The 27239-nt window shown below is 46.0% G+C and overlaps 1 protein-coding gene and 2 non-coding genes across 15 annotated transcripts in view; 2 read left to right on the top strand and 1 right to left on the bottom strand.

The window, feature by feature from the left end:
• The first annotated feature begins 652 nt into the window (after positions 1 to 652).
• Positions 653 to 725, top strand: TRNAK-UUU (transfer RNA lysine (anticodon UUU)). Its single transcript has one exon. It is a non-coding gene; the product is annotated as a tRNA-Lys (tRNA).
• Positions 726 to 973: 248 nt separating this feature from the next.
• TRNAK-UUU (transfer RNA lysine (anticodon UUU)) lies at positions 974 to 1046 on the bottom strand. The gene has a single exon. It is a non-coding gene; the product is annotated as a tRNA-Lys (tRNA).
• Positions 1047 to 1091: 45 nt separating this feature from the next.
• MDM4 (MDM4 regulator of p53) overlaps positions 1092 to 27239 on the top strand; it is a 74175-nt gene continuing 48027 nt past the window's right edge. For 5 of the 13 annotated variants that reach the window (XR_012897857.1, XR_012897855.1, XR_012897856.1 and 2 more), the window contains exons 1-5: positions 1096 to 1240; positions 15159 to 15265; positions 19656 to 19730; positions 22894 to 23027; positions 23767 to 23816. Coding sequence is in view for 6 of the 13 variants with exons in the window: in XM_075910269.1 (XP_075766384.1) it covers positions 1144 to 1240; positions 15159 to 15265; positions 19656 to 19730; positions 22894 to 23027; positions 23767 to 23816 (463 nt within the window). In the remaining 7 variants the exon portion in view is untranslated. Of the gene's footprint in view, positions 1241 to 2430; positions 2604 to 10809; positions 10907 to 15158; positions 15266 to 19655; positions 19731 to 22893; positions 23028 to 23766; positions 23817 to 27239 lie in introns of those variants that run through there. The other 8 variants (XR_012897860.1, XR_012897859.1, XR_012897861.1 and 5 more) reach the window with 6 other exon arrangements.

The raw sequence follows: 27239 nt of genomic DNA, 5'->3' as shown, positions 1-27239 counted from the left end.
TGGCTTTTACAAGTTTGCACTTAGCAATTTTTTTTGTTTTCATTCTCGTTTTTGTCCCGGCATTTCAGCCCTATAAATAGCAAATATAATTTTAATTATTTTTTTTCCATAAAGGCAAAGGTGCTCCAAGTAAACTCCTCCTCCCCTTTCGCTAGCTGTTGGGTCACAACACAACTTTTCCCTGCCTTTTTACCCCTTCTTCTAGGCCAGGGGGGTTCTGAACATTGTTGGGGATGGGGCAGTGAGCTAGAAGGATGGACCTACCGTATCAATTCATGTGTCTATGGCACAGTCCCACTTATTTCCAATGTGCATGAAAATGCCGAAGCTGGAATTGCCATAGGAAGTACCAATGTTCATAGTCACCACAGTGTGCAAACTTTAAAGCCATCCCCAAAGCATTTCTAGCACTTACTGTGTTTCAGGTGGAAGGAGGGGGGAGATCTTTCCCCTACATGAGGCAAGGTAGGTTTAGGGTCTCAGCTGCTTTTCACTGAACAATCTCACCAGCCCTCTTGCTGGCCAGCTTAAGTGTGGAAATAGAATTTGTGGAAGAACTAGTAGTAAAAATCACATAGAAAAATTTAAAAAATTCAGCACAGTGTCTGCACAGAACCATGTAGGCAGCAGACAAAACCTTTGCTATCAGAGCGCCCGGATAGCTCAGTCGGTAGAGCATCAGACTTTTAATCTGAGGGTCCAGGGTTCAAGTCCCTGTTCGGGCGTGTACCTTTTTTTCCCCCTCCAAATAAATTAAACCAGGTGAAGCAGGAGTAAAAGCTACAAATCCAGTTTTAAAAAGAGAAAAGTCTTCTTCCCAAAGAGCAAACGCCTGTGGCAAATCCCTACACAAGCTCTGGCCAAAGTGGGAATTTAGCACCATGGGGGGCTTTGCAGCGATTGCTGCAGGAGACACACAACAGGAAAAGGTGGAGCAGCAAAAAGATTGAAAAATAAAAAGAAAAGAAGGATTCGCCCGAACAGGGACTTGAACCCTGGACCCTCAGATTAAAAGTCTGATGCTCTACCGACTGAGCTATCCGGGCTCCTTGGTAAGATTGACTACTAGGCCCATTACAAGATCTATGCGGAAGGCGGAGTTCAGTGGGGGTGTAGCTCTTCTAATTGCAAGAGCGAGGGGCAATGGCTACTCGTGCACCATGCAAAGAGAACAAAAGGTGCGCTTCAAGAACTACACAAAGGATGAGGGGCAAAACTGCCCCTACCAAAACCTATGCAGGTAGGAGTGCGCTCTTGTAGAAAGGTCTTCACTAAATCAAAGAATAATTCTTTGCAACTTTTTATAGCATGCGCACTTTGCTTGTGGGGCGGTGGGCTGTATTGCTTTGCACCATGGTTGTGGCGGAGCACACATCCCTGCGCACACTGGGGGTGCATTGCTTTGCACTGTGGCACACTAGGGGTGCATTACTTTGCACTGGGGTCTCACATCCCTGTGCACACTGGGGGTGCATTGCGTTGCACTGTGCCTGTGAGGGTACACATCCCTGTGCACACTGGGGGTACACTGCTTTGCTCTGTGGCACACTAGGGGTGCATTGCTTTGTACTTGGGTCCCACATCCCTGTGCACACTGGGGGTGCATTGCTTTGCACTGTGGCTGTGAGGGTACACATTCATGTGCACACTGGGGGTGCATTACTTTGCTCTGTGGCACATTGGGGGTGCATTACTTTGCACTGGGGTCCCACATCCCTGTGCACACTAAGGGTGCATTGCTTTGCACTGTGGCTGTGAGGGTACACATCCCTGTGCACACTGGGGGTACACTGCTTTGCTCTGTGGCACACTAGGGGTGCATTGCTTTGTACTTGGGTCCCACATCCCTGTGCACACTGGGGGTGCATTGCTTTGCACTGTGGTCACACATCCCTGTGCACACTGTGGGGTGCATTGCTTTGCACTGTGGCTGTGAGGGTACACATTCTTGTGCACACTGGGGGTGCATTGTTTTGCTCTGTGGCACACCGGGGGTACACTGCTTTGCTCTGTGGCACATTAGGGGTGCATTGCTTTGTACTTGGGTCCCACATCCCTGTGCACACTGGGGGGTGCATTGCTTTGCACTGGGGTCACACATCCCTGTGCACGCTGGGGGTGCATTGCTTTGCACTGTGGCACACTGAGGGTGCATTGCTTTGCTCTGGCTGTGGGGGCACAGCTCTGCCCCAGTTGCTGGGCGAGGAGAGCTGTTCGAGCTACGCCCAGTTTGGGTCGCTGTTTTCCTTCCTCCAGCTGCCTCTGCCCGTGTTCCCTCGCGGTCCTCCACCCGCCTGGCGGCGCTGGGACACTCGCGCGCTCTCTCTTTCTCTCCCCCTACCCTCTCTATGCTATACACCTGTCTGGCCGGGCTTCCCGGCGGTCTCCTTCCTAGGCCCGGCTTCCGGCGCGCTCTATGGTCTCAGTCCCATCGGAGTGACTCGTCCCCACGCAGTTCGAGGCGGAAGTGGCCGCGCCGCCATGTTGGCCTGGAGGGGAAGTGGAGGCCTGGCCCCCCACTAAGATGGAGGAGGGGCGCCAACTGGGGGCCTAGGGCCCCCTCCGGCTGCAGGGCGCGCTGGGGCCCATGGAGCAGCGCTAGGGTGAGCCTGGGGAGCGGCCTGGAGGGGCGGGGAGGCCCTGAGGCCTGGGCGCTGCTGGCTTGGGGTCAGAGGGCCTAGGCTGGGGCAGGGGGTCATGGCCTGGGGGCAGCGGGCAGAGGACGGGGGGGTGGGCACAGCAGGCACAGGGCGGGGGTGGGACTAGGCGCAGGACGGGGCTTGCCCGCCTGGGGTCAGGTCCTGCTGGGGGGGGGCGATGTGTCCAGGCCGGGGATGAGGGTGGGAGGCAGTGGAATGTCGGGTACCCGTCTCTGGCAGTGGAGGCACCTTGCAGAGGGCCCTGGCGGGAGCACACAGCTGCTGTTGGCAGGACACAGTTCAAGTTGTGCTCTCTTTCTGCTTGTGTCTGTAGGCGTGTTGGGGGGCGCGTACATCCCATTCATGTCAAACAGAATCTCCCTTCTGGCAGGCACCCTCCTGGTTCCCATAGCGAGCACCTTCCTGTCTGGGCTGCAGCGGTTAGACAGTGGCGGATGGCACCGTGCTGCTGTTTGACGTGTGTTTTGACGCATGTTTTGCGGTGATGATAAACTCAGCCTGGCTTTGTAAAAGTAGAGCCCCTTGGCAGGACAGCGGCAGTAGCACCATTCCAGACTTTAGTATGTGGTTCTGAACACTTTTATAATATTTATATGGTTAGATTCATTTTCCAGTGGTCTGTTTTAGGGAGCTCTTACGGTGGTTTGACCCTGAATGGTGGTTTGCTGTTAGCTGACGTTTGCTATACCTGTTCCATCGTATAAAGAGATTGACAAGTGTTTCTGTGTATACCTTTTTCTCTAAAGCACATTTATTCTGATTTTTTTCCCTCTCTTTATGCTGTCGTGTGCCTAACAGTTACCTAAGGCATGACCTGGTACTTTTGACAGCCTTCGGAGGAACTGCATGTTACTGCCTGATTAGGAGGGAAAATTAAGGCGGGGGCGCGCAGATCTCGACGTCATTGGATGCGCCGTAATTTTGACGTTGGATGCTGGCACGCCTTCCCAGAAATGAAAGCTGGCAAAAGCCCGTCTGTAGTTTAGGAACTACCCATTCTGCTAAGTGCAACTTAAAAACAAGGAAGCTTTTTACGAAAGGATTAATAAGGATGTTTAAAAAGACTAAAAAGCATGCAGTTTCGTAACTATCTTATTATAAAAGGTGCATGTCAGATTATTAAAATGTGCTTTTTTGTGCTTCCTGGAGTTGTCTCTGTCTTCCAAAAATGATCAACAGAAACAGCCAATTAGGAGCTGAGTTTTTTAAAAGATTTGAAAACATTTTTGTTGGGCTTACTTGAAACATAAATTGAAATGAACTGTATAGGAAATGTCTGGTCAATTGTGACTTGGGTTAATGAAGCAGCTTCTAACTACATCAGATTGAGTTTAACGAAAGAAACAGTCCAGATCTTTTTCTGAAAGGGAATGGTGGCAGATAGATGGGAAATAGGGGGCATGATATTAAATAATGACATGTAGACAGACTTAAGGTCTTTTTTATATCTGTGAGTGAAGTGTACCCATACTGCTTTGATTTTAGGTTAATTTTATCTGTGTATTATTTGTTAGTATTCTACTGTTGACTTACTGCCTGTGCAGCCTCATACTCATTGGGTGGCAGGCTAGGACTACTTATCTCTTGAGGACTTCTGTTGATCAGGGTTCAGAATGGTCCCTGACACCCACGTTGTTTCTCTGACATGCTACCTCTAGTAAGTCAGGTTCATTTGTATATAAATAGCATTTAAGTGGCTCCCTGGGGGGTAGCAATTATAAAAATGCTAATGCAGAGATGGTTCAGCTGGCATTTCAGCCTCTCTAGTCCAGAGCTGATGGAGCAAAGTTAGACAGTGGGTGGGTTATATGTCAAGTGACTAGCCTGCAATATTGCTGCACTACTGAAGTTGCACAGGTGGAAGTTGAATTGGGGAAATATTTATCAAGTAAAGCTAGACTAGACATCATGAGTGACCATGTTTTTAATAAAAAAAAAAAGTATGTATATGTGGAGTTAAGAGTGGCAGGACGATTATACAGCAGAACCTGGTCACAGAGAAAGCTGGTACTAAAACACTGTTCTATAAGTGGAACAAAAAGTACCGTATTCCTTCAGTGTATTATGTAAACTTTTGTTCTAGTAACCCTGTACTGGCTTACAGGCAAGTTCTCCTGTGGAAAACATGACTTCAGTATAAGGGGATTCCTGTGACATTGTACATATATGATTGCTTGGACACACGTGGTTCTCAGTCTCAGTTTTTCAGTGTCCGTCAAATGACTTTAGAATGCATGTGGCACAGCACAGGTTACATCATTTACAAAGTTATAACAGATAAGATATGTGACCTACAGACAATTAATAGCATCACCTTAACATGCATGCTAGGTTTTTTGGAAATCTCAGTGATTACAGAAACATTTGCATGAAAGATGCTATACAAAATAGGGATGTAAAATCTTGTTGAAAATGTAACTGGTTAAACTATATGTTTAACTGGTTAACCAGCCTGCGGCACCATGCTACGGGATGCTCTGGCTAGGCTGTGCCCACAGCATCATCCTGCGGATGGGAGCTGCTCAGGCCTGATCTTCACCTGGGTGGGTGAGTATGGGGGAAATTAGATTACCCTCCATACTTGCAATTACAGTGTGTGGTCTAGTGCAGTATTTTTCAAACTTTTTGATACCAAGGACTGGATTGCTGCCTTCCTAAACTTTGTCAAGGAAATCTCAAGGACTGACATCAGTCCATGGAATGGTTGTAGAGAAATTCTGTCTAGTGGGCAGGGAATTGAGATATCGGGGTTCTATTCCTAACGTGGCCACTTGTGTGCTGGCAGGGAACTAGTCATTTCCTTTGTGTTTCTGTTTGTGTTTTTGTTTGTTTGTTCTTGTTTGTCACTACAGCAGCTGGCACAAGGGGATTGTGATCTCAGTTGGGGCTTTTAGAAGCTACTATAAATATGAATACAGCTTGGACCTCACTGGTCCAGCACCCTTGGGCCCTGACCGGTCCTAGATGTGGGATTTTGCCTGACCAGGGGAGGTTATTTCTGGCCCTGACCCGGCTGCTGGGCTCCCGGACCATGTTGCTGGAGCAGAGACGCAACCTATAGTAACTATAAGATCGTGATGTTACTGCGAGTGAACCCCTTATGTATGCAGAAGGTCCACTGACTTCATACGTTTTATATATTAAATTGGGTGTCAAAAGTTATTTTACAGGTTGAGTGTTAATCAGGGTGTTTAAGAGACAATAGGGACAATTAAAAATAAAACCTAGATGAGAAACCTATCACCAAGTAATAAATATGATTAATTTCTTCAGTAAATAGAATCCTTTGGATTAGGACACAGAAAAACAGATCTTCACTGATTCTACTTGCATTAAGTCCCTACAAGTCCCTGCTTGTCTTGTTGTAGGAAGTGTTACCAGTAATACATGGTGGCTGTGTTATACAATCTAAAAAGGCTTTGTCTATGCTATAAAGTTTTGTAATCAAAATCTGCCTTTTGTCTACAAAACAGTGAGAGCATATGCATTGCAATGGAACTTTTGTCAGGGAAAAAGCCCGGTTTCCTCTGACTAAAAACTTCCATCCTGTGAGAGACTTTTTGCTTTTCCCCTCCCTTATTGTTGATAGAGAGCCAGTGTAGACCCTGCTGTTTGTTTGGACAGAACTGGCTTCTCCCAGTATCCCACAGTACCTGCCCTGATGGCTCTGCTCAGCTTTCATCTCGACTTCCCTTCAGACATGTGCCACTCCTCTTTCAAAGCTCCAGGAAGTGTCTTACTGCTGAGTGAGCTGCTCCATTTGGGGAACAAACAAAGAGCAAATCATTGGAATGCTCCTATTCTTCCCTGCTCTAGAAACACAGGGGCAGGCAGACTGCTGCTGCTGTGGGGAGGTGGCAAGGAGAGGCAACAGGCTGCTGTGCTGCTTTGACATTCCTCAGCACAGAGAGCTCAGAGGTACTCATGGTGCCTCTGCTGAAGAGGGGGAAATCCCAAGCAGAGATCTGCCCTACCTTCCCACAACATGGCACTGTGGGATACATACCCATAGTGCATTGCTCCCTAGTGTGGACATGATCTGTCGACTGAGGGCGCAAGCATGAACACTTTGTTGATATTTGTTTTGTTAACTTTCGGGTGTGAACTAGGGACATAAAATCCCATTTTAATGAGTTAACTGGTTAGTAGGGATGTGAAAGGTTAGGATGATGCTCACCGGTTCCAGATAACCATTAACCGGTGAGGGCTGGTGCAGCTCTCCCCACTGGTTAACCAGTTATATGGGATTTTACATCCCTGCTGGTTAAACGTTATGTTTAACCGATTAACTGCTTAAATGGTGATGAGGGAGAGGTTGCTGTGGCTGGGCTGCAGCAGCCCCCCGCCTACAGAGGGCAGGGGGCTGCTCTCGCCCTCACTGGTTAACCATAATTCGTAAGCATCACCTGATAAAGGGTAAGTTAAGTATTCAGATCCCTAGTGTTGACGTAAGGTTTTTTTTTTTTTGACAAAACTTGGTAGTGTAGACATACTTAGAAATCAGTCACCCTCAGTGCTGTCCTTTCAAAGGGTGTGTCTAGATTACAGGGTTTTGTTGACAAAAGTGGACTTTTGTCGACAAAACTATAACTGTGTCCACACTGCCTTTGAGTTATGTCGACATAACTCAGCAGTTTTGTCGACGTATGTAAACCTCATTCTCCGAGGAATAACGCCTTTTGTTGACAGAGTTCTGTCGATAGAAGGCATTATTGCATCTACACTGTCCTTTGCGTCCACACTGCTTTGTCGTCAGAACTGGATGTAGTCTAGACGCTCTTTGTTGACAGAAGCTTTGTCAACAGTATCTGTCGACAAAACTTCTGTCGACAAAACCCTGTAGTCTAGACGTACCCAAAGGGAAAACCATATTAGGATAGGACTACTGGAAGCATGTTTCTCTACAGTAGTTTTCTAGCTGCATCACCAGTGTCAAATATCTTGTAGCTGGTGGTTGATATAGGAAGATTTATAGAGCCCTTTATCAGCACTCAAGTTTTTTTTTAATGGGAACAATCAATTTGAAAATAAACCTAGATTTTCATCTTCCTTCTTCTCCTCCCTCCTCAAAAAATGGTTGTGTAATTTTTGAAATAAAAAATGTTACATCATTTTTTGCAAATGTTAATTGTTATCGGTCAGAGATTAGTTTTGGATTTTTATTGGCAGTCCTTCATGTGTCTCATTAAGCTTCACATTCCTATCCTATGGCAGCTATGTCATGACTAATAAGTCTTCTGCCAATGAAGCCCTGACCACTTAAAATAGATATATTTTTTTTAAATGGCAGGTCTGAATTTACCTATACTTAAAAAAATATTGAATGAGTTTTAAATGCAATCCGCATATGGTAAATAATACATTACAGGACTCTTGTGCAAAAATATATCTATCTATCTGTGTCTTCACTATTTCCTGATGGAATGCCATAAATCTTCAAAGCAAAGAATAACCAGCATGCAACTCTAAATGAAAGCAGAACAGCAAAAATTAACTAATTTAAAGTTAGGTAGGCTCTACAAAATGACAGACTACTTGATATTGTTGTGTAACTTTATATCAGTGCTATTGTGCAACTTGAAGCTCTTGAAGATACAGTAAGGCTGAATAGAGGAAAAGCTTACCCTCTGCCCTCCAAATGCCTGTAACCATACCATTTTCTGCAGTCATCTTACAAAGATCTGTGTACAAGAATAGCTATAACAGGGTTTTTAGTGAGTAGTAGTATCTTAGAGGAGAAGTCCTATCTGCACAGTCAAAATCTATTATTAGAGCCCTGCGTGGATACCCAATTTGTAGCCGCATCCAATCTGCAATCCACAAAAATGAAATGCAGATATCTGCAGATTTGCTGGGGTTTTGATATAAAATATGAATCTGCAAAAATGGTCTGTGGATATAAGGCAAATAAGTAAAGCCCTGCAAATCCACTAATATCCCCATTTTATCTGCGAGTACCTGCATCTGTGGATGGCAATGCAGATAGCTTGTGGCTCATTTTTGCAGATATTGGTGTGAATGTGGATACCCATTTTGTATCCACGCAGGTCTCTACGGATAGGTATGGGTGGGTTTGCAGGGCTGTATCTATTATGTTGGAAGTATGGAGTGACAAATGTTAGGTTTTGCAGACTGCACAGGTTTTAAATGGTATTCTTGAATTACATTCATCAAAATGTTGTGAGATGGCTAGACATTACTTTTTGAAAGCTTAGCAGTCTGTGCAGTTATCAATGCCTTTCGTGGTATGGTATGTGGTAGCTGGGTATGAACTAGGGATGTTAAATGGTTATTTGGTTAAACTCTTAACTGATAAGCTGATGCTTGTCGGTTAATGATGTTGGTTAAACTCGACTGGCTTCCAGGGAGGCAGCTTCCCTGTGGCAAGGCAGCGAAGCCTCCTTCCTAGGAGCCAGACAGGCAAAGGCTTCCCGCTCTGCTCCTGGGGCAGTGAAGCCTCTTCCCCGGGAGCCAGGTGGGCAAGAGCTGCCTGCTCCACTCCTGGGGAGGAGGTCTTGCTGCAGACTCTGCAGTACAAAGCTAAGCTTTGTTCAGGTTGGCCCTCCCTGATCCAGCGCCCTGGGGACCTAAGTGGTCCTGAAGAAGGGATTTGCCAGATCAGGGGAGATCATTTCTGCCCCCCCAGCCCAGCTCTGTTCCTTGCCTGGCCTCCTGGCGGGCTCCCGACATGTGACCAGCCTGGCTGCCCTGCCATGGCAGCCCATTGACCTGCCGCTGGGGCACTCAGCCTTGCTGTGGTTGCTTTGCCAGCCTGCAGTCTTGCTGCTGGGATTCCCGCCCCCCCCCCCCCCCCCCCACGGGATTTAGGTCAGCTTACCTAGAGTTGCTCAGGGTTGTGTATTTTTCACATATTGAGCTGGGTACGATTAACTTTTTTATTTAGACCAGACCAAAGAGAATGTGTCACTGCAGAGTTAGGCCATCTGCATATATTCAGTCTGGTGAAAATGCTCTGTGAATGGCATTAGCTATATCAGCAAGAGAAGCTTGAGAATGGCCTAGGATTCAGGATATTGGAGTTCTAGTCCTAGCTGTGCTATTGACCTTGGACAGCTGCTTCTTGCTTGTGTCTCCTTCTGTAAAGGCTAATAATTCTAACTAAACAGGTGTGCTGTCAGAGTCTAACCTCTTAGCTCCATACACCTCTGAAGGCACCGAAAAGGGAGCTGTTACTTAGGTCAAAATCTTCCCATTTCAGGCTTCTGTAGCATCTATGGTTAGAACCTGTTTAGAACTTGGATGTTCTTTAGAGTGAGAGGGATAGGGATCCAATGATCTTTGGAGCTTTTTGTTAAGAAGTTGTTCCCACCAATTTGAAGTGGGTGTTTAATTACTAGCATTCAGTTCCACCCACCTCTCTCTGACTCATGAAACTGCTATTGTCTGTAAGGATCTCCAAAGGGGTTAAAACTATGAATTAGCTGTTACTGTCCACTCTGACTCATTAAGATCTTGCCTCAACATGTCACAGAAGACTTTTCAGTGAGCAGGTAGGTCACAACAGAAAGAACGACGGTCTGGGATTTGCAGATGAGTGTGGGAATACCTTATCCCAACATTGGTCTCCCAATGAGCAAAGTTTGCTAGAGCATAGTGAAAGGAGGTATGGGGAAGTGTCCCCAGTATAAATCAGCTTGAGATATTTAGTGAACAGAAATTGTAAATTTCATAAAAGCAAATTGAAAACTTACTACTTGGTTGCTGAAGATTTCAGTCCCAGTGGCTCTTACAAGGCTACCTGTCCAGGTAGATGAATTGTAGGTATGTAAAATCCCGTTTAATCAGTTAACTGGTTTAATCAGTTAACCCTGCGGCGGGGGTGCTGCCATGGGCCCCTTAAGCTCAGATGGGCTTAAGGGGCCCATGGCATGGTGCGGCAGGCCCATCCTGCTGTGGGCTAAAGTGCCTCCCCAGCCCACAGCAGGATGAGTCTGACTGGGCTGGAACAGCCTTGTGACAGGAGCCCCTCACCCCATGCTTTTTTAAATGGACTTATGGACATGAATTTACATAACTCAAAGGTGCTTTGAGCAAATCATTTTGTGTAACCCATCAATCTGCATGTCATGATCCGCTGGTTCTGTTTATCTTCCTCTGTTGTGTGTATCATTTGTGTGTGTAAAATTAGACACATGGAGTGGGCTGCACCTGAAGGAAGGAGCTGAAGACCCCAGGGTGGGGAAGAGGGCCCTGGTTTGGAGTGGCATCTGAAAAAGAGGTTTTAGGTGAGTTTGATGAGTTTGTACTGAGGTTTCAGTGTAGAATTAGCCAAGCGTTTTTGTTTCTTTTGATTTGTAACTTACTTTGCCCTGCCTGTTCTCACTTATTACTACTTAAATCCTACTGCCTCCACTTAATACAATTACTTCTATTTTCTATCAAACCCAGTGTAAGAAATTGTTACCTGGGGGGCAACCAGTGTGCACACTCCCCCTTTCATTGTTCGAGGGGGCTTACCTAATTCTTTGGGGTCTGATCCCATCTGGGGAGTGCTATCTCAGGAGGCTGGGCCCTAAACTGCACTCTCCTCAGACCTGAAGAGGTTCAGTGTCTGTACTGCTTCTTGGTGGGGGCAGGGACCTCAGCTTGGGGCCTTGGCTGTGGGAGACTGGCAGAGCTGGCCCAGCAGGACCAGGCGGTGAGGAGCCCCAGAGACTGGGAAGGCAAGTGGCAGTGGCCGTGTCAATACCTTGGGAGGTACCCCTGAGGGGCCATCTGTGACCCCCCCCCCCACAGTGGTGCAGCAAGCAGGGTAAATGCGCACAGCTGGTTGCTCTGGTTGCTTGTTGCGATTTTAAGTGGGTTCTAAGTGAGGTTTTTGGAAGGCAGACAAAGTGGTTACTGGTTTGTTATTTTCTGTTTGCTTATTTCGGGGAACGGAAACAGAGTCAGGAAAATGAGTGAGAGTGAGGTGCAGAAGGAATGGGAGCTGTACATAATCTGGGAAGCAGCTAAGGAGGCAGAACACAAGAGACTGGTGGTGTTAAAGCGGCATGAGATGGAAGCCATAAAAGCCCAAGCTGCCCGGGAGCAAGCTGCCCACAAGGAAACCCTAAAATTAATATGACTTGAAATGGATAGAGAAGGAAGAGCTGCTCGAAAGAAGGGGGAAAGAGAGAGGATGCACGAACTGGCTGTACTGGCTGAGAACTTTGCACATTGATTCAGAGAAATAACCTCTGTAAAGTGGCTGAGTCCATCCCAGAGATTGTTAGCAGGGATAAGGAATCTTGTGCTGAAAGCCCAGAGGGGGAGGGAAATTCCACAGGGGCTGGGGAAGCTCTAGCTGAGCTGGACAATTTGCAAGCAGGAGGAGGGACAGAGGAAACCAGCTCTGACCCTGCATTATTGTCCAGTTTCAATGAGTCTGTCCAGGCTGTGGTATGTCCAGGGGGGCATGGGTACAGCAGGGGACAGGTCCAACCCTGGGAGGAAAAGAGGTGTGTGCCTTGGAGCAGAGCCTTCAGGCAGAGGCTGGAGACCAAAAGGCTGCTGTAGGAGCTGAGGAATCCAGGGGCCTGGTACCTGAGAGCTTACCCCATGAGGAAACAGCTAAGACTTCAGGGCTTCAGCTGGACAAGTGGCAGATATCCTGGAGAAGAAGGAACAAGATGGGTCCTTCATCCATCTTTGACAGGGAGGGCTGGGAGATGGATGCTGGGTGTGCATCTGTAAACCCAAGCCGCCTGTCTGTCAGTCATGCTTCACGGTGGGTGGGATGGGGTAAGTCTGAACTCTCAGTGGGGGTAACTCTGCCTTTACCCTCATGGAAGCAGAACCTGGGGTACTAGTGGAAACCCCACTGGGTCAGAACACACAAGTGTCAGACACCAAATTGGCACCTGATTTGAGACAGGGAGGTAGAAGTCTCAGGCTGAACAACTATTTGTTGTTCCATTTGTTGTCTGTAAATGCATGAGAGCCTGCTAATGTAACACCTCAGGGAAGTGATAGAGATGAAGGAACAAAATACAGAACTATGTAGCACTTTAAAGACTAACAAGATGATTTATTAGGTGATGAGCTTTCGTGGGCCAGACCCACTTCCTCAGATCAAATAGTGGAAGAAAATTGTCACGACCATATATACCAAAGAATACAATTAAAAAAATGAACATATATGAAAAGGACAAATCAAAAGGAGTGAGGAATACTCCAGCATGGGGAGGGGAAAGCCTCTCTTTTGGGAACACATTCCTTCCCAGGATAGTGTGAGGCAGAATTCCTTCCCAGAGCCTCCAAGGAGTGCTTGACATGGCCTACACATACCTCACTGATGAGAGAGAAAAAGCTATTGTTGAATGCACCCCTTGGGACATAGAAGTTGTAAAAGGGGGAAGTAGTACTGTGCCATACAAATGGTCTAGACTAGAGCAGCGGTTCCCAACCTTTTCCAGATAGGGACCCATTTTGACAATTCAGGAAGACTTGGTGATCCAAGGCAGTTCAAAAATGGGGGGGAGGGAGAGGAGGAAGGGAAAAGGAGAGGAGAGGAGGCAGAGCCACCTGGGGAGACACTTAGCAACTCTTTTGAAATGTAATGGCGACCCATATTTGGGTCCCGACCCATAGGTTGGGAAACTGGTCTAGAGAGAGCTGAAAACCATACTTGGAAACACTACTGTAGAATTGGCTTGTAGGTAACCTTATGTCTTTCCTTGCAACTCATATGGGTTAGCACAAAGAGTTTGATGTGGACTGTAAACCTCTTGAAACTGTAACATGCTTAAGATTTTGGAAGAGTTTTTGTGCCCCTTAGGGACAGGAGTAAAAGGATTCCAGGATCATGCAGCTTCTAAGCTAATGACTGCACAAGCTTAAATCTGTGCATGGGCTTAAATCTGGGCGTAGCAGCAGAGGCACAACCAACTTGCATGGCTGTGTGGAAAGGGAAACTGAGGCACGTCACCTCATGGCAATGGTGACTAAATATAAAGCTATGTGCATATGGAGCAACATTGCTCCCTGCATGCTGGGGGCACTGCTATACCCTCATGCATTTTGGACCATCGGGGACCAACTTTGGAAGAAATGCCAGGAATGACTGCACAAGATTTGGTGACACTGGATGGTTGGGCAGCCAAAACCCAGGTGCACTTCTGGATACACTGCCTTCATCTTGGACACTGTCCAAGTAATTTCAGGGGGAAGGTGATGGGACCCCCCATGCTTTTGAAATGGATTTATGGACATGAATTTACATAACTCAAAGGGGAATATTTTGTGAGTTTCAGATGTGTGAATGGGAGACTTGGAGGGTGTTAGCCACAACTTCTTGATGAGCCACTGTTAAACAATCTTTTGTCCTTAAGTGGCCTCAACTCCTTAATAAAAAGAATAGGAAAGCAGAGGCCTGGCAGAGGCCTGGGTATTTGGGCTGCACCTGAAGGAAAGAGCCGAAGATCCCAGGGTGGGAAAGAGGGCCTTGGTTTGGAGTGGAAGCTGAATAGAGGTTTTAGGGTGAGTTTGAAGAGTTTGTACTGAGGTTTCGGTGTAGAATTAGCCAAGCGTTTTTGTTTCTTTTGATTTGTAACCTACTTCACTCTGCCTGTTCTCACTTATTAATACTTAAATCCTACTGCTTCCACTTAATCGCTTCTATTTTCTATCCAACCCAGTGTACATAATTGTTACCCGGGGAGGGGGAGCGGGGGGGACAACCAGTGTGCACATTCCCCCTTTCATTGTTAAAGGTGGCTTACCTAATTCTTTGGGGTCTGATCCCATCTGAAGAGTGCTGTCTTAGGAGGCTGGGCCCGGCTAAACTGGCAGCGATCTCAGCTTGGGGCCTTGGCTGCGGGAGATGGGCAGAGCTGGCTGAGCAGGACCAGGCGGTGAGGAGCCCCAGAGAGTGGGAAGGCGAGTGGCAGTGGCCGTGCCAGCATCCCGGGAGGCACCCCTGATAGGTCGTATTTGACCGCATCCCATCACAAGCTTCCCCACCGTGCATCAGGCCGGGGCTGCTCCTGTCCTGCTGGGCCACCAGTTAAATGGTTACCAGTAAGCATCATCTGATAAGGCTGCTTACAGGTTAACTGGTTACATCCCTAGGTTTACTTTACCTAGGGGAGAATTGGTTGTCGATTGCTCAGTTTATCAAACTATAAAACAACTGCATATGCTGGTGCAGTATTTTTATATTTTTTATACTACATTTTAGGATGTACAGCCGGTTCCCAAGTCACAAACAAGTTACGGACCAAACACTTGGCTGTAACTCGAAATGTTCGTAAGTCGGACCCCATTGATTTACATTGTGACCACGCTGTTCGTAAGCGCGGGTCACGTTCGTAATTCGGGGACCACCTTTATGACCGCTTAATGGGAAGTTTGGTTGTAAATGCAAATGGTCGTAAATCAGGGGCCGGCTGTACATGCAGGGAAGGTTGATTTTCTAAAGTATCTAGGAAGTAGAAATTGTTAAACTCAGGATCTGCTGTTTCTGATTTACTACTAAACAAAATGTTGTTGTTTTAGTTTATACTGTAGACAGCTACTTCACTGCCAATATGACATCCTCAACCTCTGACCAGTATCCAGCATCTGAGAGTGCCTGCAGAATCACACTTGGGCAAGCTAACCAGGTAATCTCCCCCTTCCAGTCTACCCCCAACACACACACACACCCTTGACTTTCCTCTCTTCTTATTAAAAATAAGGCCAGTCAAACCCTAACTAGGGCATCTTTGACTTCATGGCATGTGGCCTTTTGTACAGGGTGGAATGAATAGTCTTCCATCAAGTCTGTGGTGTGTGAACATTAACTAGTACTGCTGCTGGTGTGGAGGATAGATAGGTAATATTGGACTGATATTTGAAATGGTGGGGGAAAAAGTGAGGTGGGTTAAACTGTCCACACAGGAACATGCTCCATATGTGTATTTCCAGGTTTCATATTTTAGGCTGTGTCTACACTAGCGTACTTACAGAGGCACAGTTGTACCGATATAACTGCACCACTGTAAGATCTCTTGTGTAGCCACTCGGGGCCAATAGGAGAGAGCCCTCCCATTGACATAATTAATCCACCCTCAACAGGGTCTGTGGAAGAAGCTCTCTGCATCCTATTGATTATGCTGGCGTAATTTATGTTGCATAGAGAAGTGGGCTATCCGTACCCCAGAGAGGCATAAGTGATTGTGTAGACATACCCTTACAAAGGGCCACCCAGAGATCTTTTTTAAAAACTCTGGACTCCATGTAACTGTGAAATTATGCACTTCCTCAGAATATGAAAAGACACTCATCTGTTTGACCTACTTTATAAAGCCAGTAACATCTCTCTCTTGGCGCTACCTTGAGTAAACACTGAACATGTGCTGTGCCCCATAACAGTCTATTCCCAGGGCATTGGTGGAGTGAGTGCCAGTATGTCCTAGCGTGACTGCCTTAGGAAAGCAATTAGAAGCCAGCGTGGCAATTCTCTGCGTGCAGTATGGAAGTCTGGAAAACTGACACTTCACCAGTGTGTTGGCTGGCAGTCAAAGAGAAAAATCTGCAGTGTGAGCTGTGTCTAGAAAAATGCTGTCTACAAACTGAGTGGTTTCTCCCAGACAGGAATAGGGCTGTGTCTTGAAGATTTTTTCATTGGTAAGAGCATGGGGGTGGCTGAAGATGGAGAGCGTAAATTAGCATCTGAAGGGACTTGAACTCCTCCATATACTTAATTTACAAATGGTAAAATCCACCCAAGTCCCATGCAGAATTGATTGATATGCTGCTTTATTTAGCTCATTCTACTGCAGAAATATCTATGTATATATTTTAGAGATGTGTTTGTGTGTGTCTCTGTGAATGTGTTCAAGAACGCCTAAACGGTAGCAGTTAGGACCACTGCATTTGGTAGGCATCTTCCTCTTATCCTAACTTAAGACAAGGTCAGGGTTTGGTTGCGCCAGGTAAACGGGATTTGCCTGGAATTCAACTGTTTTCTATAACCTGGAAAGAGAGAAGGCTGATCAGAGGGATATGATACTGCACAGTGACCTCTGGGGGTAGCTGCACCAGGAAGGGAGTGGCCATTTGGGGATGGGCCTCTCCATCTTGCTGTCCCCCGGCCCAGGTTAGTGGCCCTCCTGCTCCAAACTGCTCCTCCCCAGTGCCCGTGTGGCAGGGAGGGAAGTCCCTCTGTGCTCATTCTCTTCCCCCTGGGAGCACTGCTGGGGCCGGGCAGCGCAACCCCACCCCAACTGCAGGAGCCACAGTCCCCCTTCCCCCATCACGGCTAGGCTGGTCAGCCTGCACAGGTCTTCTCTCCCGCCCCCCCGGCCAGACCTGGGAAATACCAGGTAAGTCTTCTAGTAAATAAATAACCAGACTTCTATGTTAGCCCGGAAATATTGGCTGCCTACACCCATTATCTTGAACTAACATTATCATCTCCATTTTGGCAGCTAAGGTGCTAGTCTACATATTAAAATTAATAGAGGCAATTTTTTTTAAAACATAAAGGAGAGGGTGATGGGGCAGTTGCAGTGCAGTACTTAGCCTTTGATAAGTGTTCGGAGAACAGTAAAGAGAATTGCATACAAAAATCCTTCCCACCACAGTCAGTGGAGGCATTTGGCCATTTGTATTCTAACCAGCATATGATCTCTTACCTATCTGTAATGTGGAATCAAGCATGTGTATGCAACAAGTACAGAGAGCTCAGACCTACCTCACTATTTCTTTATGCCACTAGCCTAATGAGAGGACTGGACTGGATCATTTTTCTCTTCATCTGTAAGTCCTATTGTCTTTCAAAAATAACATTAGTCTGACAGAACCATTGCTTCCATCTGATTTATTTGAGCAGAAATAATTAGGCCAGCCTAGAAAGAGTTGTTCCCTGCCACTGTTTTTCAGAACTTCTGTTTTTCCAGCCTTATGAAACCATTTCCTACATGGCAGGTGAAACTGGCCGCAGTCTTTTAAAAGACTTTTCTGACAGTTGCTAGAGCATTATTGTAGCCTTAATTGGCTTTGTTAACTCTGAAAGAGAGGGGAAAAAGGAGGAAGCTCTGGTAGACGGCGCTAAAATTGTGAAAGCCGCACTTTTGCATGCTGAGGGCCAGGTTCTGAGTGCAAATACATTGCCATTGTCTGTCTGCACACACACATGACTTTTCCTTTGAGATGCAGCAATATATAGTCTTTATCTGACTCAGGATTTGGTCCTAAAGTTAATCGGGATTTGTTCCAAAAAAATGCCACTGCTCTTGCATATAACTGTCCTGTAACATGCCACACTTTAAATCCATCACCTGTTGTCTGCGGATATTCAGTACTGAAGGATGCAGGTGGTGTATGGAAGAAAGGTCTAATGTAGCAATATTGGTTGTATGTATAAAGCATGGTAACATTCAATTGTTAATACAGGCAGTCCCCGAGTTATGCAGATCCGACTTATGTCGGATCCGCAGTTACGAACAGGGTTTTTCTCACCCCGGAGGACGGGAGCGGCGGGACGCCCAGATGCGCCATGGTCCCGCCGCCCGCGTCCTCCGGGGCGAGAAAAGCTGCTCCGCGTCTCCCTGGTCTGCTGGGGGGAGGGGAGAGGAGGAGCCCCCCCCAGCAGACCAGGGAGACGCTGAGAAAAGCCGCGGAGGATGCCGGAAGCGGGACAGCCGCGGCGTGTCTGGGCTGTCTCGCTGCCCGCGTGCTCCGCGGCTTGCTCCGCGTCTCCCTGGTCTGCTGTGGGGGTGGCCCCAGCAGACCAGGGAGACACGGAGCAAAGCCGTGGAGGACCCGGGCAGCGGGACCGTGGTGCGTCTCGGTCCCCCGCCCGCGTCTCCCTGGTCTGCTGGGGGGGGGGGGAGGCGCAGCTAGTGCGCGCGCCCCCCCCCCCCCCAAGCAGACCAGGTTTTTCTCCGGATGCCTGTGGTAGAGCAGCTGGGGCGCTGCCGGTTGGTCCCGCAGCACCGCTCTGGGCGCTACTGGACTAACGCGGCAGCACCCCAGCTGCTCTGCCCCAGGCGTCCTGATTCAGCCCCTGCTGGTCAGTTTCAGCAGCGGCTGAATCAGGACGCCTGGGGCAGAGCAGCTTGAGTGCTGCTGGGTTGGTCCAGTAGCGCCGAGGAGCGGCGCTACTGGAACAACCCAGCAGAACCCCAGCTCCTCTGCCCCAGGCGTCCTCAAGTCAGCCGCTGTTGAAACTGACCAGTGCTGACTACAGGAAGCCCGAGGCAGAGTTGCTCTGCTGGGCTTCCTGGAATCAGCCGCTGATCAGTTTCAGCAGCAGCTGACTTGGGGACGCCTGGGGTTCTTAAGTTGAATCTGTATGTAAGTCGGAACTGGCGTCCAGATTCAGCCTGTTGAAACTGATCAGTGGCTGATTCCAGGCAGCCTGGGGCAGAGCAACTCTGCCTCGGGCTTCCTGTAGTCAGCCGCTGGTCAGTTTCAGCAGCGGCTGAATCTGGACGCCAGTTCCGACTTACTTACAGATTCAACTTAAGAACAAACCTACAGTCCCTATCTTGAACGTAACCCGGGGACTGCCTGTATGAGCAATCAGATTGGGGCACCTTCACATTTTTGTGGAGAATGTTATTGCATTCATTTTATATAAGGATCAATATAGTAGAGAGGCTGCATTGACTGACTTTTAATTCTAACTAGTGAAGCATACCATTACAGAACCTGATGCTGCAATGAGCTCTGCTTGGGTAGGCCTGTATATATTTCAGCAGGGTTCTGAACAGCCACAAGGGTTCATCTGCATGAAGCTCATTGCCATGTATAGGACTGTCTTTTCTTCAGGCATCTCTCAGATGCATGTCATTAACTTAGAAGAACATGACTGTATCATTGGGAGGGTACCTCGAAGGCTAACAGAGTCCCCTTGGCCAACATCTCGCCGTAGAATCACTTATCTGGAATTGCTATAATGATTGCCACGAGGTGTGCTCCCGGCATTTATTAACAACATAACTGATGCCTGTGGACACAGTTCATAATGTAGTTCAATCAAAATCTATATATTTTGTATCTTAGGTGCGACCAAAACTGCCACTCCTGAAGATTCTGCAAGCAGCAGGTGCACAAGGTGAAACCTTCACATTGAAGGAGGTGAGCCCAGCACCCTACTCTGACAGTTAAACCAAGAAAGTAGCTGTAGTAGTTAACAGATGATTATGTGCCACATTGTGAATTTGATATCCATGACCTTGAAGATGGAAAATTATTTTGTTATGAATGATTTGTGTTAAGGTAGTGCCTAGGGGCCCCAATCATGAAATAGGGTTCCATTGTTCTAGACACTGTATAAACACCCATGCAATGGTGTAATCTCTAGCAGGCTAGAAAGAACCCTGAGGCTATGCATAAAATATGCTAGTAGAGATAATGCACTAAGTTAAGGAATGGGAGAGCTGAGTTTTCTTAGTAGTTCTGTCACAAGTTTGTTTTGTCGTCAGGGTCAGTGTTCCCTGTAAGCTGGGCACTTGTGCAGCCACTCAGGAGAGATTCAAATGCTGCCCAGCTGATTAGCAGAGCATTCCCAGCTAGGTTTTTTGTTTCTGCTGATGCACATAAAAATTGATCTGCACATGGATGGAAAAGATTAGAGGGAACGCTTATCGGGGTCTCCTCACTCAGGCCTTGCCCCTACAAGCTGTTTGGTGGGGATATAACCTCACTGAAGTCAGTGAGGCTCCACATGGGCATAGGGACTGTCTCCGATAGCTCATCTTGCAGGATTGGGACCACAGGGCCTGGAAATCAACAGACGCAATAAGGTGCTTGAACTCCCTGTGCCTCAGTGCCTTAGTTCCTCAACTCCCATTGATTTTAGTGGGCCTTAAGTTCTAAATACCTTTGTGGATCTGACACAAAGTATTTTGAGATTCTCTGATGGAATCCCTATAAGAATGCAAAATATGAATGAACATTATTATAGTTTTTGAGACTCCGGAAACAACTTTAGGAGAGATGTAATGGATAGATGCACTCTTGAGAGATTGTTGGAAACGTCTCTGCAATTGTTTTACTATCATTCATGTCTTGAAAGTTCTTCAATTGTACTTCAGTTGATATTTGCTCTTATGTTTCCTTTGAAACGTCTTGTCAGCTAAACCTAAGACACCCTGTGAATTCATTTAAGATTAAAATGCAAAATGTATACAAGATTTAAAAAATGACACTGCCTGTGATTTACAGGAGTATCCTGTCAGCAAAGAATTAAATGTGGCAGTTTTTCATTATGAATGTGTCAGATCCTCCAGTAGAGCTGTGTGACTTATTTTAAATGCTTATGCATTTAAACAACTTATTTAGAATCTAATTTTTTTTTTTAAGAAAAACAAGTTGAATGCTTTAAATGAGGAGGGTCAGTATTAAATGCAGATTGCTACAGTACACTGTAGTATGTGCTCCTGTAGTGAATAGAAGCACTGTTAGCAACTTCTTCAGTTGCTTTTATCTTTGTTCAGGTGAGTCCTCTCTTTCTTCTAATCAGGTGTCTAGTCCCGCTTCTGTTATGCATAAACAATTAGCCGTTTACCTCTTGGATTCTAACTTGAGTTCACCTAAAGATACTCTTTGTACCCAGTTCTGTGGCCTTAGTCCTTAAGGGACATTATTTTTTATATCGGAGGAACCATTTTCTTCCCTTCTCTGTGGTTCTAATACAGAGCATCGTACTTTTATGATCTTGATTATCTGCCTGGGCCAAGCATATGGTCTCCTCAAGGTCAGGGCCGCAATTTGTGCGTTCTTTCACTTAACCAGTGATATTTCGGCCTCTCTTCATACTGAGGCACTTCACTTCATGCCCTTTCACTTTGGAGAGAAGACAGTAGAAGACACACTTCAGGGATTACAGAGAAGTACCAACACTGTAGCATGGGTTTGCTGCATGGCCACTAGAGTGCAATCTGAGGGTCATTCAGAATAGCTGTTGTGATTACAGAGGCTGTCAGCCGAGCCTTTCTGCCAGACAGCTGGGTTTTCATTTGGCTAAGAAGAAGTCTGTGCATTTTCCAATGTCTGAGAGAGTATGTCTGTGTGTGTGTCTGTTCAAGAACTGAGCAAATTCAGTACACAGCTTTCTCTTATAATGGAAAGCAAGATTAGGGTTTGCTTGTGCCAGGAAAATGGGATGTGCCAGGAATGGGATTGCTTCTCATAAAACCATACAGAAGAGAGACATACTCACCAGGCAGGTGAAAAGGGGCTGGCAGGGGCCTCTGCCTTCACCCCTCACAGCCTGCATACTGAACCCTTCATCCCCACCTCCACCCCTGAGCAATTATTTAAATGAAGAAAAACAAAATGTAATTGAGTTAAGAATCTGAGCAATCCTGGGTAAATCTTCTAGATTATAAATAATTTCAGTCTTGTTTTGTTCTCTGTTGTAATCTGAAGCAGCAAAGAGGTTTCTTTTTTGCTTACTGACATTTTAAATGGCTGAAATTAATGAAGGAGTGTCAGTGGGTAAAATCTTTCCATTTAATTCAATACTGAACTTGGAGTTGTTGTAAATTGGCCAAGACTACATTTCCCTTTTTTGATGGATCACATGGAACCTAGTGTTTTGATTAAATGCCAGAGCCAAATAAACTGCACTTGAAGTTACAGGAATATTGGTTCTTATACATACAAAAACCAGCATCTTGTTTTAGGAAACTCTGTGACGCTGCCTTGTTACAGATTTTGAGGGTGCAAAGAGGGGGAAAAAATGGAATAGCTTGTGATCTTTACTTGTATTTTAGAGATTGTATTTTTTTGAAAAAGTTGAAAGGGTCCCTCCTCAGAACAGCTTGCCAACAGACTGTGACCAAACATTTTTTATTTAAAAAAAACCAACCACCCTGCTTGGACCATGAATCTGGTTCAGATGATAACTAAATTACACTCTGATTTAGAGAACAAGGGTAACCTAGTGATTTACTGAGTTTTGGGAAAACTAGCTGTAAGTCCTGGCTCTATCACTGACTCATTGTAAATCTTTGGGCATTGTAACATCACCCCTCCATGCCTCAGTTTCCCCCATTAATAGAATTGTCAATATCTCCAATGCTTGAGATGTGCCTTTGCCGGCCCATCATGCTGAGTGGAAGGCTCTGTAGCAGAGTGATCTCTGTCCTAGAGAAAGAGGTGTTTTTTTACTGGCACCGTGTCATGTCCGCTAAAGGAAGGAAGTGAAAGAATGAAATGGGTCATAAAGCCCTGGAAACCTTCCTGATTTAGTATTAACTGCAGAACTAACTAATACTATTTTACCTATCCACAGGTCATGTGTTACCTGGGACAGTATATAATAGCGAGGCAGCTATATGATAAGCGGCAGCAGCACATGGTGTATTGTGGAGGGGATCAACTGGGTGAATTGCTGGGACTGGAGAACTTCTCTGTGAAAGATCCAAGGTAGGAAGAGATGCAGATTTACAGTGTGCTCGCTATGGGAAATGGTCCACCATAATTAGGTATTGCTGAGGGAGGGGACCCAGCTACAACATTGTTTCTTTTTAGGGTGTCGATGAGCCCTCAATGGTCCACTAGCTTATTGTTAATGCTCTAAGTGTCGTTTGGCATGCCGGAATTTGACTCTCTGCTTGAAGGAACATTTCTGCACTCTCTGGGTGCTGGACTAGTTGGTGTAACAGGTCTTTCCTGTCTCTAATTTCTGTAATTACAAGTCCCCTGTTTCTTAGTTCAGCGGGAGCTTGGATTGTTGTGGAGGCGAAATAACAAAGAGCGCATCTACACTTCAAGCCTTTATTTCAAAATAATGTCAAACTGGAGGACTTCTTATTCCAACCTCTGTAACCCTCATTTCATGAGGAGTAAGGGAAGTTGAAGGAAGAGTGTTCCTTTGATTTCCAGCTGTGTAGACAGCATTAAAAGCCGAAATAAGCTATTTCGACTTAAGCTACGCTGAAGTTGCATAGCTTATTCCAAATTTAGCCCGCTGTGTAGACGTACCCTGAGAGAGCTACACTGGCTGCGTACAAGGAGGTTGTTGCTCCTTTATGCTGCTGCATAGTGGTTGGAGTGGGTGAAGATATTAGGAGCCATCAGATAACTCAGAGAACTAAGTAATAATGAGGACAGGCTATTTTATTTTTTGCTGTGATTGTGCTCACTGATCCTCTCTTTCTTGCAGCCCAGTTTATGACATGCTGAAAAGGAACCTGACTTCTGTTACTATTACAGGTAGGTTTGTCCTAGTACAATCAAGTGCTTTCAATATAGTGTTAATTTAATTTGGGTAAGTAATGGTATGTAGGAATGAGAAATGTTCCTCAAGTGAACAGCTGCATGTGGAGGATACTGTCTTAGAGAACACATTCAAGTCATGTGTGTGTCTGCAAGCAGTTCATGTGTTTGGAAACCAGTTAGCCCTTTGCCTGACAAGCCCGTGTATGGCTGGGGTTACACCTTGAAAAGTGGAAGACAGTTTATACCCAGAAGCACATCCTGGAAAATGACAGGGTTAAATGCTAGGTGTGAGTGAACTGGCTTGGCTAAAAATACCCCCCTGACATCTTTTTTCATCTCTCCACTTTTGGCAAAGTACAAAATATAGAGTGTTCCCCATCTGTCTCCTTACTACAGGTTGAACCTCTCTAGGCCGGCACCATTGGAACCTAACCAGTGCTGAACCAGAAATTTGTTGCACCATGGGAGGTCAATATTGTCTAGCAGCATGACCAACACTTCCACTGCTTCCTGGGCTCTTAGAAGATATTTAGGGTAAATCAGAGCTAAATAACAGCACAGAACACTGAGAGCCAGGATTGGTGGCTGTAAACAAACTTTATGGGACTGCAGGAAACTTGGCATAAGTGGACATTTGGCTATCTAAAATCATGCCGGGCCATTTGGATATTGCCGGACCTAGTCCAGACTAGAGAGGTTCAGCCTGTATTGCTTGCGTCTATGCCAGTGGTGGGCAACTTGAGACCCGCGGGCCGCATGCAGCCCATCAGAGCTGTGGCTTGTGAGGCATTTAGTTTACTGTTGCCCACACTCAGGGTTGTCAGATTCTGCTGGTTTTTGTTCATGTTTTTTTCCGACTGGTATTACTAAAGTGACATGCACGTAAAGCAAGGGCATGTGAAGTCACATACATGATGATTGCAAACAACATTGACTGTGAGAGCCATGCACTCTCTGTGCATCCAATCAAAGCACTGCTACGGTTCAGTCAGCACCCCTTGCAAATTCTAGGTACACAAGTGCACTTAACAAAACTACCATATCCTGGAAGACCGTGTTGGTTACGACAATTTTGTGATCAACCGAGATGAAGGAGGCCACTTGTACAGCCCACTCATTAGCTTAGGTTTCCCACAACTAGTCTATACTTTGTGATCTAAGTTAGGACTGTTCATAGGAGGTGTTAGAAATCTGACATGATGACCTGTTCCCTTAAATAATCCAGTCCAGGGTCAGAAGTCTGGATACCTGACTTACTCGCTCAACATCACCATTAATTACTCTGTCAGGTAATGGGGAAAGCTGTCAAATCCATCCACATAAAAGACATTCAGTCACAAGCTGAAACTAATCTTGTTCTTAACCTAGTCCCTCATGGTGGTTTCCCCCCATGACACAATCTACCATTCAATGAGTATAACTGTTGGTGTCTATACTCAGTAGAGAATTCTTACTTAAATAGCAAGCATGTGAATCAAAAGCAAGGTGCATTGGTAGAATTATGAGGTTGCATACCATGCTTCCTGGTGCTCTGAGCAGTTTAATAACACAGTCACAGTTTTCAGACATCTATTTTTTGCTCAAACAAATAGTGGTGTTTGCAGATTTAGAGGACGTTTCAGAAACTGGCCAAATCCTGTATAGCATGCCACAGTGCTTCCAGAGATCACCCATTCTTATCTGTAAAGGAAAATCTGCCCGAGCACTGTCTTGTCTAACTACCTACCTGTATCTGCAGAATAATTGTGAGTGTTAATTTCTATGGTGCTGATTCCCTGGCTTACCCATGAGCACCATGCATGGAAAGCAAAGGACCTAGGGAAACGTTCTCGCCTGCTAGCCCCTCCCCTCTGCTGGAGGTGTGTGTGTTTGTGTGTGTGAGCTTGCATTTGTTTGTTCCACTCATGGTGTAACTATTTTTAAACTTACCAAAGGAAACCATGTTCCTTTAGAGAGTTGGTCACGTAGTTATACCGGCAGGTGTTTGTGTGTGTGAGTACAAAATGAAACAAGCTTGGCAGACTGGACCCTTATTTTGTATGCACAGTTGTGAATTCACAAGTGTCCAGGAAGGGTGCTCGTGGATTTAATTTTTCCTTAGCTTAATTTTTCCATGACAGGCTATGGAATCCTATGTTTCCACTTGGAAACATAGGATTCCATAGCCTGTCATGCTTCCTATTCAGTGAGAGCAAGCAATAGTCACCAGCTAGATTGCTGCTTCTCAGTGCCTCACTCTGCAAATTCTCAAAGCCGGTTCTGTAAAGTACACTTACTGTGGGAAGAGTGACAGTGTGATAAGAGCATATCTCCTTAATAATACCTAACTCATGTGGTGCTTTCCATCAGTAGATCTCCGATTTCAGCCTGACTGTTCCCTGTATGCCTGTGTCACACGGGCTGTCTACTTCGAAATTTTACATTAGTTGTTTTTATTTATGTTGGCAAAGAATTTTCCAGTGTGAAAAATGTTTTTCCGCTCACTGGAAGAATAGCGTGGGGGTTTTAAATATATAATATATATAAATAAATAAAGTATGTTCAGACAGAGCTAGACTTCATTATAAAGCCATTTTTCCTCTTCTGATACTGTGAAGCCAAAGCAATTTAGATGAGCGAGTTGAATTCCTTTTTGCTTCAGGCAACATCAGCTAATCTCTGATTGCAGAATCTGTACTGCACAGATGATGGAAGAAGCGAAAGAAAATGGCTGGATTTTTCAGATTTGCTTTGTTGGGCATTTGAAAAATCTTTTAAATGGAGCATATCTGATATGGACATGAGTGGGAGAGAATATGGGATAGAGAAGTGTCATTTTGGAGTCACTTCTCTGCTCTAGCCGGGCATGGCCTGTCACACCACGGTCTGGGGACTGCTCCGGCTGGGCCAGGTGCCAGTTAACTGGTTATCCCTTTGCATTTCTAATTTAGTCTTAGAAAATAGAGCTCTTAGTTTAGTTAGAATCATTTTTGTTAACCTGGTTGGTCTTGGCTTTTAGCTTAGACAGTAAGGATTGGGGTTTTTTGGAGGGGAGGGTTGGGGTGCGGGATATTTATCCTTTACGGGCCTGTGTATTTGTCTGCATTAAATTGTATTGAGGACATGCACACTAATTGTGAAAGCCATGGGGGGAGCCTGCCAGGATGTGGACCTTCCCCTCTTTGGTCCAGTTTCCTCTTTCTCCTTCAAAATAATACCACCCCACAGCTAATCTCTGTGGCTAAGGAAAGAGCATTTATCCCTTAGACATGTAAATAACCTCATTTGCCTCTGCTGCTGCATTGAGCTTACTGCCCCTAACCTGGCTTCTTAATTAAGGGAGCAGGCAGCTTGCAGTAGCAGGCTAGGCCCTGTGGGGCAGTGTCAGGATTCTTACCTGCAATCAGGTAAGGTCTTCCAATGGCCATAGACACTACT

This window comes from Pelodiscus sinensis, chromosome 27 (assembly GCF_049634645.1).
Source record: "Pelodiscus sinensis isolate JC-2024 chromosome 27, ASM4963464v1, whole genome shotgun sequence".
Lineage (NCBI taxonomy): Eukaryota > Metazoa > Chordata > Testudines > Trionychidae > Pelodiscus > Pelodiscus sinensis.
Note: the sequence above shows the minus strand (reverse complement) of the source record. Positions and strands in the feature narration are given on the sequence as shown.